Here is a 13,270-nt window from a genome sequence, read left to right as displayed (position 1 = left end):
AATCTTATTTAAATACGATTCGAGCCTCCGCGCTCGATGGCACTGTCGCGTAGATTGTTCTTATCGTATTGAGAAGTCGAACATAGATCTCCATTAATTTCAAAAACATAATAAATAACAAATGCCATACAAGTCAAATCTGAACAATTTATATAGTACCATCTTCAAGCCTGAGAGGTTATTTTATTAATAACAAAAATTATGTCCAACAAACGTGTAAATTAATACTTGCTTTATATTTTCCCATTCAAAACTATTTTTAAATGCATTAAGCAAAATTGACAAATCATTTCAATTGTTAAAAATTTAAAAGATCAAAATACATTTAAACATGATGCAACAAATTACAAGTTAGAAAAATAGAAAAATAGAATTGGAAACGACAGAGATCCTCAAGAAAAAACCAATTCTTGATATATCGTGTACGCAGTTAATCAAAGTGCGACGGCAAGCTAGCGGTACCGCAATGAACGGCGAGTACTTAAAAATTCAACGTCAAAACTTATAGCGCTTCGCGGCGCCCACAGCGGGGAATTAAACGTACGCCGCAATGAGTTAAGACGAGTTCAAAGCCGGCAGCCAGCGCCGCCTCGGCCATATAAATTGTCAGTGTTGTAAACGCGTAGGAGTGGAAGCGCCCCGATCATTAATCTATGGCAGGTAAGGCGCGGGCCGACGTAATCGCCGATTTACTCGAGTCAACTTGGCACGAGTTTCAGCACGCGATCCTCTCAGGTCCCGACCTCTTCTTCGCGTGCGCGAGATATCTCAGATCTGACCTAGTCACCCTCGCGCGAGATTGCATTGCCTGCCCCACTATATCTTTGCATATATTCGCGAGCTACAAAGTAGGTGATTTTGCGGCTTCGGCGGAATTGCGGCTGGATTCTCGGATACGAACCTCATGCCGCTCGTTACCGTTCGCGAAAACTAGGCCGACCGATCATCAGATTACCTTTATGCAATTGGTTCGTGCTACAAATGTCCGACACATTCAGAGATAAGATTGCAAACCAATTATAGCGCGATGAATGCGTCAGTCTCTGGGCTCTCTGTACTTGTCTACTATACGTTTCTCTTCTTAATTTTTATAAATCGATATAAATTTTTCGAGATCTCCCTTTCTCCACAAGTCTTTTAAACAACATAATTATGATAGAGTATATGTTATAATCCCATTCGTTTTTTTTCAATAATTTAATATAAAGATAATATAAAAAATTGTATATTCATGCATATATCGTAGAAAACTACAATTTCTGTTGGTGTTAAATAATTAATACAATTGGTACTCACCATCAGGAGGCACAAAATCTTCGCTAAAACGGCAAGCTGTGGTAACCTAGAAACAACAAAAATACATCCATTAGTTAAAAATGTCGACCGGGAATATGAACTGGAATACGCGATAAGACTGTTTTATCGCGAATACATTCCAATTTGCAGCGATTCTAAGTGATTTCGTATGCAAATAAATTTCACTTGATTATATAGTAAACTCGCGCAGGACGGTCATTACTATTGCCAACTGCATATATCGAAAGTATAGGTAGGATGCATTTGATTGATAAGAGAAAATGCCCGAGATAATCAGTGTTAGAAAAGAACACATTACTGCCAATAGATTATGCCGCATATTAAATTTCACTCTAATTTATGCGCATATTAAATTCTCCTCAGATTATCCTTTTAATTAATTCCTGCGTTTTATAAATTAGCTAGTTATTATTTAATTATTTACACATTTTTTACACTAGTCATATTAATATATATTTTGATTTCTTTAAAATTACACAGACAGATATTAATGTAAACAATCCATAAAGCAAATAATTAACATTTTCAAACAGTATCTTTTTATAAACGAAAATAATTGCACTTTTCGTAAATTATATAATTAATAACTTTAGATTTAGGATTAGAAAATGTGTAAATAAATTAATTTCATATATAATTATGTACATATATATTATTACATTTTATGTACATATATATTATTACATATATATATTATATATATATTTTACAATTTTCAGCTGTAATGAAACGCGCATTGTCTCACGTAAGATCAACGTGTGTGGCGAGGAGATATCGGAGAGGATCGTAGAAATCAAGAATATAGCAATTGTAAATAACCCAGTTAGACACGCGAGCTACGTGCGGCAAGCCGCCGCGCCGCAAGAGCGATTGCGTAATGCGAATGCATCTCGTGTTATAGAACGCAGGTGAGCAACGATCGCGGCCGTACACCGGTATAGGAACTCTCTCGTTATCCGTCCGCTTTAATTCGGCTGGGTTATTGGCTCCCCCGATACTCGTGGTATCGCCGGGCTGGACGAAATGTGCCTTTCTTTCGCCTCATCCCGCCTACTCCCACCCATCTCAATGCACTCCCGATGCACTGCGCGGAATGCCATTTTCTCCTTCTCTCTTTCTTTCTCTCTCGGCGTCCCCGATCCTCTTAAAATATTCGCTTTATTTCATTTCTGTTCGACGGAATCTTCTCGCGGCGTTTATTTCGGAGCTATCGGATTTTATCGCTCTTCCATCATTTTCCCCTTTTTTCCTCGAGGCTCCCAATCGCGATACGAGATTTCGATTATGCGCGATTAAACGCCGATGTAAATTAAATTCATTATCTTTGGAACGGGGTATCGGTGCGATCTTTGCAAGAATTACTCCGTTTTGCGCAAGATCCATGTCAGGAGGAAGACACGGTAAGTACGCGTGATACAGATTTCGCCGCGGGTTAGGTCTTTGCCATGCATTCATCATCGCACTCCCCGCGTTATATACATCGAGTCGTAACGTGGAGCACGATATGACGTACGCAGTCGACTCAGGTTTCGAGGTATAATTGCACCGGCGCGACTGCAGCAGCGGTGCGGCGACTCGATTGCAAATACACAACTGTATTCGACATTTGCTGCCGGATGTGTGAAGAAACGATTTATGCTTTATTAAATCGAAAGGGACCTCTCTACGCGCGCGTAAAGTATTCTTTAAAAGAACTTCGAAAGATAAGGGCCACACGGCGGAAATTGAAAATTAATTTAATCACGTATCTCGACTGATCATCATTCCAAATTATCATCCATTCTCGATATAATGATAAACAAATATACCTACAATTTTTTAAAAATTCTTGTTACTTTTGAGAAATATATAATTATAATAATAATAATAATAATAATAATAATAATAATAATAATAATAATAATAATAATAATAATAATAATAATAAAATAATAATAATAAAATAATAATAAAATAATAATAATAATAATAACAATAATAATAAATAATATTTATATACGAAGAAAGTTTGGATAAGTAAACCATATTTACGCATTTGATTGCCGTTCGATGTGACATTCTTGTCGCTCGTACACCGAGAATCACTTAGAATGTGCCACATTCCAAAGTATCTAATTTACGTCAGCAGCGTCAATATCGATTTTTCAATTTTCACATCGAACGAAGATCGCCGTCTCTAAACCAAGGTATACGAGTATCCCACTCGCCGGGATGCCGGTTTACATAATTGCAAACTTAGTCACATCGACGTCCCGCTGACAGCTACTCGCTAGCCGTTTCATTAACGGCCGTGGATCACCTCGGACGCGATAATACACGCGGTGTATCGCGACGAAGGTAACCACAGTGTCGAAAGGCGCGGGGATACATTAAACTCCCGAGACGTCTGACGTAAGGAGGAAAACGTCCGAGAGCGAGATGTCCATGAATGTTTCACGATAAGTGTCATCGAAATGGAAAGAGTGCCCAAGAGACCAAGAATTCCATAGCGTTAGACTATTAGTCGCGATCATCGAGTATTTTTCTTCGTCGCTCCAATTATTTTTATAATTTTTTACATCGCCACTTTTAATTATTATAACATTATCGAATTTATAAATCTCTCTAGAATTTAAAGAGATTCGAATAAAATAAAAGCTGGAGTTAATTTCGGTCACTTGATTAACAAGAGTTATTATCGCGTGTATCGATATCGGTGCACGTGATCGGTACACGAGGCGGGATGCTGCGTACTATCGCGTGAACACACGCACTCACATGCCTGCGTAATTGGCGGTACACACATGACCGCGTCTCGTCATGAAATTCCGGAGATTCGCGAAATTCCGGGACGTCGTGAAATCCGTCCGTGACAAAATTCCAACACGCAAGAACGGTCTGCGCACGTCACACGGTCCGTGACGCAGCATCCCAGTCAATGTTCGTTACTTGCGTCTTGTACCGATATCTATAAATAGCTGACTGTGAAAAAAATATCATTACAAAGAAAAAATCTGTTTTTTTTCTTCAAAAAAAATAAGCGATATTCGTGAGACATAGAATTTTAAAAAATAGAATTCTATAATTTCTTGAAGGTTTTTCACTATGGATCCCACGATATGTAACGAAAGAATATAATCAAGGATAAAAAACGAAATTCCCGAATATAAATCGAAACACCCGAAGAATATCCTAGGACACCTATCCTAAATATATGTCGCCATAACTCACCCAATGATAATCGTAGACATAGCTGCGAATCTCCGCTTCGCGGCGTGTCATCTCAATCCATACATTGTAAACCGTACGAATTACGACCAGCTAGCCGCAATAGCGATTTAAACACATCGTCACAGATTCTCGCGGTTGTAGTTGCGGTGATAATATACGATCTACGACGAATACATACGTTACGCGAAGAATACATTCAGACAGATCGATGACACTTTCACGACTCGGTTCGACTGCACTTCTGTCTCGATAGGCGCGAACAAGTCCAATTTCGAAAGCAGCGTTACATCATCATCATCATCGAAATTCAACAAAAAAATCGTGCAGATTTTCGTGTCGATTAACGTGATGCGAGAGACTCGTATCCCAGCAAGATCGACTTTGCGAAAAATTCTCGAGTCAAGCTTATATACGTTATAAGCAGTGAATTCGCGTCACACACAAGCCTATCAAAGCCTAGTCTAAGCTTTCGAGTCGAGGTTTAACCTGGATTTAAGTAGATATCAACGTGAATCGTAACGCTGACGTAATACGCGAATCCCTGCAGTTACGAGAACGGGATTTCCCAGGCGTTGTAAAAGCGATAATTCGCTCTTTACATCATCATTAATTGTCGAGCAATTAATGATGATCGAATTTTAATTTTGAATATCACAATCGATCCACTATTGACGAGATATTGTCTGTGAACCGCGAATGGAAAATTAAATTACCCTGCGGTGGATTCGTTGGCGCGCGAAATCACTTCTCTCGTTGGGAATAATTGACTTGGAACGACGACCCGATCGCGATAGTAGATCCGAAAAATCACTCCGCGAGTACGCGCGACTTAGACGGGATCAGCACGGTGAATGCCGGCGAGGATGCGACATCCCGGACCACGTGGGGACTCATCTAAAGGGGATTTTGGTGGGGATATTTGTCGCCTGCCGCGTGAAAAACTGCCAACACTTGAATAGGCTCCGACACGACGATGAAAAACACGGCTACCGACCCGACGCCGATGACTCTCAGCTGGACACCGCCTGTCGTCTAGGCGGGGTACGCGGATTTCGTGCATGACTACACCACGATCCTGAGGAGTCATGCTGGAGGATCACGCACATCGTCAATGTCGTTTAATGAGCAAGCTAATCTATCACCTAGATCACCGTCCACAAAACTGCCCGACTCGTATATCGAGACTTGTTTGCGTCGCCAACTAAATGAATTACTATCGAACGGTTTGACATATCGCTCCATGTTATAACGTGTGTGTATGTGTATTGCTGAGGGAAAATTAAAGTGAAAATTATGAAACCGCGTTAATTGATAAATTCAGATATCGTTTTCTTTCGCAATAAAAATTATTATGTACTCGATATATTGATATATTCAATCATAAAAACATAAGTTTACTATTAAACGAAATTATTCGCTAAAGAGCTGAAAGGCATTTGCTAAATCATTCTCCAAGTTTCCAGCATTATGGGAGGGGGCGTTATGGGAGATAAACGACGACGTCTCCATTCAGGATAACCGCGAGATTTACTACCTTTGTAGTGCTTTTGCAGCACGAGCCGATCTACGCGAACGCCCCAAAGGTAAAAGTCACCTGGCATCGCGTCACAAAAGCTGGCTGCGAAATGTTTCCTATATAGCCGTGGCAAATTGCGACAAATCACGCGTGTCAATGGATTCCCAGACGGTTACAGTAAATTGTCGTGACCAATCGTGGTGGCAATGCATCGCCAGCGCATCGCGATCAGCATCAACGCGCGCGGGTCACCATTTGATTTAGAACCCGTAAATTCGACCGCTAACTGACTGAACCTAATCGAATAATAATGGACACAATATACAATCATCGTAACCGATAACATGTTACCGATGCATCTGCTGAGCGACAAAATATTTTTTTTTCCTGACTAATACATATAATAAATAAATATCAATGCGTTTCTTAAAAGTATAAAGATCTTTGCAATAATTATAATATATAAAATGATTGATTTAATTTTAATTATTCTCATTTCATTAAAGTTTTCGCAAATATTTATTTTAATCTTTATCTATTTATCTATCTAAGAAAACATTTGCATTTTTCTTGCCCCAATGCAAATATCATTAAAGAAGCAGCTTGTGATAGCAACTTGTCATCATGTCGTAAAAAAGTCTAATGTTTTTCACAAAAAATATTATTAATTTATTTTATTCACAACTAATCATGGTTAATATAAATAAAAAATATATTCATTTATTTCTCCTTCTCAAAGAGAAAATTTTGCAATTATAATCTTTTTCAATTATGAAGCAAACTAATATCATAAATTTTCCAGACAATATCAAGTGTATAATAAATCTTTCACACATCAAAGAGTAAATTTGGACTCATCCATGTGCGTGTTTCGTTAACGATCAAGATCAATGAGTAATCGGAAATAGTCGCGACCGTACACATCAAATTTCACGCATCATTCTTGCCGGATTTACATGAGCCAGTCATTCGCGCCGTTTCCATGAAAAGTACCTTCTAATCCCGCTACCTCTGGGTTCCAGGAGATTACGCGAATTATCATCGAATTTGTCATCGTCATTTACTAGATCAGAGACAATATTACAGTTGTCTTCCATATGCTTGATGCGTCAGATCATTATTTTGATCATTTAAATTTTTCCGAGAAAAATTGTTTCAATTTTTATACAGTTATACGTGTACTATTTAATTTGATTAATGCTAAAAAAACTTTATATTATGAATAGTTTTCTTTTTGTTAATAATACAAAAATTAAAACAAATTATTTGCTTTTATTATCTTCATTTTTCATCATTCTTATTAAGTAAATGCTAAAATATTTTCGCATACTTCGAGAAGTGTCAAATTTGAATATAATAATTATATTAAATTAAAGTTATACGAGGGGTAAACCGCTGATCAAAATTATGTACACTAATGCCTACTAATGCCCAATTCCTGGGCATTACTGCTAAATTTTTAAAATTTAATAATTTAAATTTTAATAAATTTAAAATTATTATTTGGAAGAAAAGACTTAATAATACTTTAATAACGTCCATAATACGCATTAATACTTCAATAAAATCTAATAATGCCCAAGTAATGCCCAAGCAATGCCCAGTAATGCCTCAAATCTGTACACCGCAATGCCCTCAGCGGTTTACCCCTCGAAGTTATATAAAATACATATTTTCTATGCAATTTCTTTACTTTTGTAATAACAAGAAATTCCTTATAGCAATAAGATTGTTTATAATCTATGTGCAAAAGATTAAGGTACTAAGTCGCGTCACTTGCAAAAATAAGTCGAAATAACGCGAATCGTTCTATGGTGCCGAAACTATGCCGGTCGGGACTAGGGATACAGAGCGTAAATTATCTCATTGATCGAGTCCGACTTTTATTCTAGCACGAGCACACTCGTGTCTCCAGGCTGGTGCCACGTGAAGTGGTGGATAGCCGTCGACGTCGTGCGTTTATGGAGAACGGTTAAAGAGACGACGAGCGACTAAACGCGTCCTGTAACGTTACGTAGAGGACTGTCGTGCGTCAAGTATACCGTGCGGCGAGCGGGATGCAAGTGTAAGGGAGAGAAAGAAAGAGAGAAGAGAAATATAAGGAAGGAAAGAAGAGAAGAGCACAAACAAGAAGAGGAGCCACGCGAGAGGAGTACGCGACGTGGTTTTTGCTCGAAAGCCGCGACGTTCCGCCGGCGTCACATTCATTCTGACACGCTCCTCGTCACTCCTCCCCTTCTTCCCCGCTAAGAAAAAACGGTTAGAGAGTAGCAGACGAGAGAGCAAGAGGTAGATGAGCAAATATCATCGCTGCGAAAGAAAAACTGTCCATAATGATGTGTTAATTTTCGTGAATCGCATATGAGCGACGAGCTGTAGCTCTAACGATAAAAATATCAGTTTTTATTAACAATAAATTAATATTGTATTCCATGTAATATTTTATGTATTTTATGTTGATATAATGTTTCTAATTAATTAACTGTAAAATTATATCCCTCGAATGGCATACAATTGTTTAATTTTTTTATAATTTATTTTTTATAATTTTATTATAATAATAATTCGATAACTAAAATTATTGCTGTTAAAGAATCAACGATTTATAACAGACTTCGAAATCTGATATTAAATTTGATTCGATAATTTCAGATTATTTTAAATTAAAATTCGATAGGCGCTCTTTACACGATTGTAAAACGCATTGACTGTTGAAACGGTGTCATCTAGAAACTCGCGATGACTCACGTTGAAATTGATCTCGTACCCCACTGATGAAGTACCATCAAGCTATCCCTTGCATTCCTAGCGTTTTACTTAGACCTACTTAAAAGGGTTGGATCACATTTGATGCTCTTAGGGCGGGTATCGGTTTCAGATGAACGTCTACGGATAGCTCGGCCCGGTTTGAAACCCGGCGCATCCTGCACGACCATTCATTACTCGTCTCATCTCGGCGTTCGTTAAGCCCTGGCCGTTAAAGAGGCCACGGTTAATTGAGTTTTAGGAATTCATTTCGTCGCCGATAACCCATGATACTCTCTCCTCAACGTACCATGCTTGTTGTGACCGACGTCTGACCGAGGAATTTCGAACGTGACGATATCTCTCAAAAGGAGAGCCGCTATGTGTATCGTCGCACATACTTTCGTGTCTTACGATTCAATGTGGGTGATCGCGATAATCGAGAATGTATTTCAATATAAATCAAGATGCGTCGAAAAGGTTTCACGTGCATTATATCAAGGCTTTATCTCATCATTTGTTATTATTAATTATTATTTTAGCAATCACGATGAAATTATATTTTAATCGAATTTCGTGTTTTATATGATTATCCTACATACTTTTGCATACATTCTATTAATATTTTACTATCAAATTTCGATATAATTAAAACAAAATCAAATTGTAAAACATACAAATAATTTTTTTATATGTATCTACACAAAAATATATATTTTTTTAATTTTATGATCCAATTGGATGCAAAAACTGAAGAATGATTCGTATATCATTTCGTCACGGTTATCATATTACCGAGAATATGATTCATATGACGAATTCATCATCGTAACAAAGCATCGCTATGAGAGCAGTGATGAAGACGCAGCAGTGTATATGTGAGTGAACGTGTGTCTATATCATTTTACGGACATAATTGTTACAATTCGGTTGTGTATTTTTAAATAGAAACAGTCAAGGATGCGCTGACACGTATTATACATGTAGATACATTGTTTGCGACGCGTTTCATGCGAAATCACTTGACTATGTGTGCCGCCTCACGCGAATAAAGAGAGGTAAGGAAAGAAATATAGTGTAGAAAGTTTTGTTTCAAAAAGCAACACGTATCGCCGTTCGATTTGACTCATCCACACCGGCATTTGTTGTTGGACCTTAATCTCTAATGGCTCCTATGGGCATTTAAATAACCATCTCGCCCACCCACCATCACTTAACTCTCTCCATGTCTTCTCTTCTTTGCGTCCTTCTATCTTTCTTTTCTCGGAACCCACGGCACTATCAGAGACGCATGTTCTGATGATCGAAGAAAAACGAGTGCCTTCTCTTGGCTTTCCATTTTTTCCCGTTACAGCTGATCAAAAAAACTCACCATTATTCGCAACTATCGTGAAAATATCGTTCCTAAGAGTCAAGGGTTCTACCCCTATATCGTCGAGAGACACGATTTCGATCGGAAGACATGAACGTTACGATCAGGACGAAAAATCGCAGATGGACAAAGACAAATGTTTCTGGTAATATTGCATTACGGAGATGAAAATGTACGAGGTTGGGAGAAAATGGCTCTGCCAAAATCCGTCTGCGACGGATCTTTCTCGCTCGCGAACTGGAGGATGAGTCACAACGGAGTTCGAGTTAGTCATACGAAACTTGGTTAGTCGATGAATCCACACAAGAGCGAAGACGCACTTTTAGGGCACTCTCCCAGCAACCCGAGCCACTGGGAGGGACAGTATACGTCGCGTTCGATCGATTCGGGCAACGATCCACCGATTAAATTTATATTTATAGCGAATCGTTCGTCGCGGGGATAAGTCAATGTCGCGCGAAATTCCGTCAACATCCACGAGAACGGAAAAGTGCTCTCAAGGAGGAAGATTAAATCGAGTCGTTGACGGAACGTACGCGGAAATTTTATGACCCGAGTTTAATGGTCAGACCATTGATCGTAGAAAATTCAACTTCGCTCTTGATCAGACAACTCGGAATAATCCAAGATATAGCATGAGCTGGAGGAGTAGAAATGTAGAAATCAGTCACCTAATTGCGCTATAGATTGCGTTATAGACATTGGAATGAAACTATATATTTCTAAATTAAACATGATTTAAAAAAATAAAATAAAAATGGAGAAATTAAACTATTGGACTTTTCGAGCAATAATGCAGCGAGGTAATTATTTTATTTGCTTATCTGATTAAAAATTTAGTTTAGGCAAATATAATTATGCATTCTGCGTGAGTAATAATATAATGTTCGATCGTAATTAATTGCAAATATCGCGATCGCTTGTGTATAAGAAGAAATATTCTCAATACTAAAGCAATGAATCGCTGATAACGAGAGCGTGGGAGTACGTGGGAGATAAGACTTGCAAAGTCGGCGATGGAATCCGTGTAATCATTCTCGGGTATTTCGTGGAAACGTGCGGCACGAGTCCGAAATAAGTGTATTACGTCAATGGCTTAACGTACATCGCCGCGATATCTAAGACCGATATGTCGTTCTCGCGGTCAACATTGAACAATCGAATGTTTACTTACCCTAGAAAAGGGATATGATATCGAATCTTGATATCTTTATCAAAAATATCCTCAAAGATCGCCGATGATGAACAACGTCATGTTTGTTGGCAATCTTTTTAGCCGACGAGTATCGTTTACGGCATTAAACCAAACTGATGGATACGCAAACAAGTTAAGAAAGCGTGAATGTATCTAAAAAAAATAACTAAAATTATTACGCGTATATTGCAAATCTATCACAAAATTTCATTAATAGAAACTGTTTAAAAAATAAAAAAGAAATAATATCAAATAAAATGTAGAAAAAATAAACGTTATAGTTATCTAATAAAATATTAATATTAATAAATACTAATAAAATATTAATATTAATAAATATTAATATTAATTTAATAATCACATATTCTTTTTCTAAGAGACAAAAAATTAAAAAAGATGTATCAAAAAGATATGTCAACGTCTTGATCGCTAAGTATTTCATTATGTTGCGATATATATAATTTCTCTCTTACGATAACATTCTCTTTAAGCGGTTTAAATGATAGAAAGTTAATTTACGTCTAATTATCCGAAGCGTAGATAATTACACAGTTAATAGGAGCTTATCGATGCCTGCAAAAAAGAGCATTCGGCGATCCGTGCAGGCGAGAGAGCGGGTCTAGAGATGTATTAAGTTAAGAAACGATTTTAAGCCGCCGTGAAATAACTGACCGGAATCGCTCCGGTTTAATAACTCGGAGCCGCCAGCGCGTTCTGCCGATAATCTTCAAATTCGCGATACACTTATTGTCTTCGTGAACGAGCCGCTTTCGAGTCATTAGCCGACCTAATTAAAACGTCGCTATAAACGTTACACCACGCCGTCTGTGAAGCGCACTTACCAACACGCCTTCTTTCCGATAACGAGCAATACAGTTGGATACAATTAGCGATGAAATCAATCGCCTATATACCTGCGAATCCATCAGTATGCATAATCGCACGAGCGCCATTAGCCGCGTCTGCGTGTTTATGTGTGCGTCACGTCGGTGACGAGATGCGAAGGTCTCCTACTCTCCGGCTTCTTCGGCTGTCTCATACGCATGAGTTGTTTTAGATGTAATTAGTGAGTGATTTGCACCGATTGGCGATAGCAGCAAACTGGAGAGAATGAAAGAGACATAAACAAGCGCGCGCGCGAGAAAAAGAGAGAGAGAAAGAGAGAAAGAAGGGGCCTTCCTGCTCTAGGAGTAGAACCAGTCCGAGGCGGACGTACCGCGGCTGTTTCTCCGCTCGCGGGAGGGACTTTGTCATGGCCGAGTGATATCCAATCGGGAATATATTTAGCGAGAACGTGGTATCCAATCGGCGATATTGCTACTAATTGACCCCGTTACTCGCGGACAATCATCTAACCGCGATCAGGTGGTCTGCCATGGCGGAATTTCGATGCCATAGTATTGGTAATTTTGATCCTGGCGTTTTGAATATGTCGCCGCAGCGTAATTTTGTGCCAATATCATAAATAGAAAATGATTGTTGAAATTTAATTAAATCCGTATGGTAATAAAATTTTATATCGTTTATTTTTCGTGTCGTGCAGATGTAATCTAATGGAATGTAAAGAAAGAAAAGATCTCTCTCGGTGTATTTATAGACGATTATATAAAATAATTTTTTTTTTCACTTCTTGGTCACTTTACTCATTTTATGTCGGATTTAATTAATTTTGTTAGCTCCTTTTGATTTCCGAAAGAATAATGTTTGAGCAAGGCCGCCAATTCCCGTCTGTCGTGTTAAAAAAGCCGGTCGCAAGATGTTACGGTGCCTCGGAATCTACGCGATGCGATTAGTAATATTTCATATCGCGTCATTCGATCTTCGTACCGCGCAGGATGCAAATTATCTAGCGACGTTGGTGGTCCGACTTATTTCTTAATTAGCTTTACTAGCTCGAGGGCGCGCGAGGACGGCA

General features: G+C 38.4%; 1 protein-coding gene across 6 annotated transcripts in view; it reads right to left on the bottom strand.

The window, feature by feature from the left end:
* Window positions 1-13,270, bottom strand: part of LOC145967355 (fibroblast growth factor 18) — a 134,836-nt gene that overhangs the window by 15,065 nt on the left and 106,501 nt on the right. For 5 of the 6 annotated variants that reach the window (XM_083092209.1, XM_083092219.1, XM_083092181.1 and 2 more), the window contains one exon: window positions 1,297-1,342. In XM_083092209.1, coding sequence (XP_082948335.1) covers window positions 1,297-1,299 — 3 coding nt within the window. In that variant the 5' untranslated portion in view covers window positions 1,300-1,342. Of the gene's footprint in view, window positions 1-1,296; window positions 1,343-4,527; window positions 4,563-13,270 lie in introns of those variants that run through there. The other variant, XM_083092193.1, reaches the window with a different exon arrangement.

This window comes from Camponotus vicinus, unplaced genomic scaffold (assembly GCF_025532165.1).
Source record: "Camponotus vicinus isolate PSW18456_S1 unplaced genomic scaffold, iyCamVici1.0 SCAF_1, whole genome shotgun sequence".
NCBI lineage: Eukaryota > Metazoa > Arthropoda > Insecta > Hymenoptera > Formicidae > Camponotus > Camponotus vicinus.
This window is presented reverse-complemented; position numbering and strand designations above follow the sequence as displayed.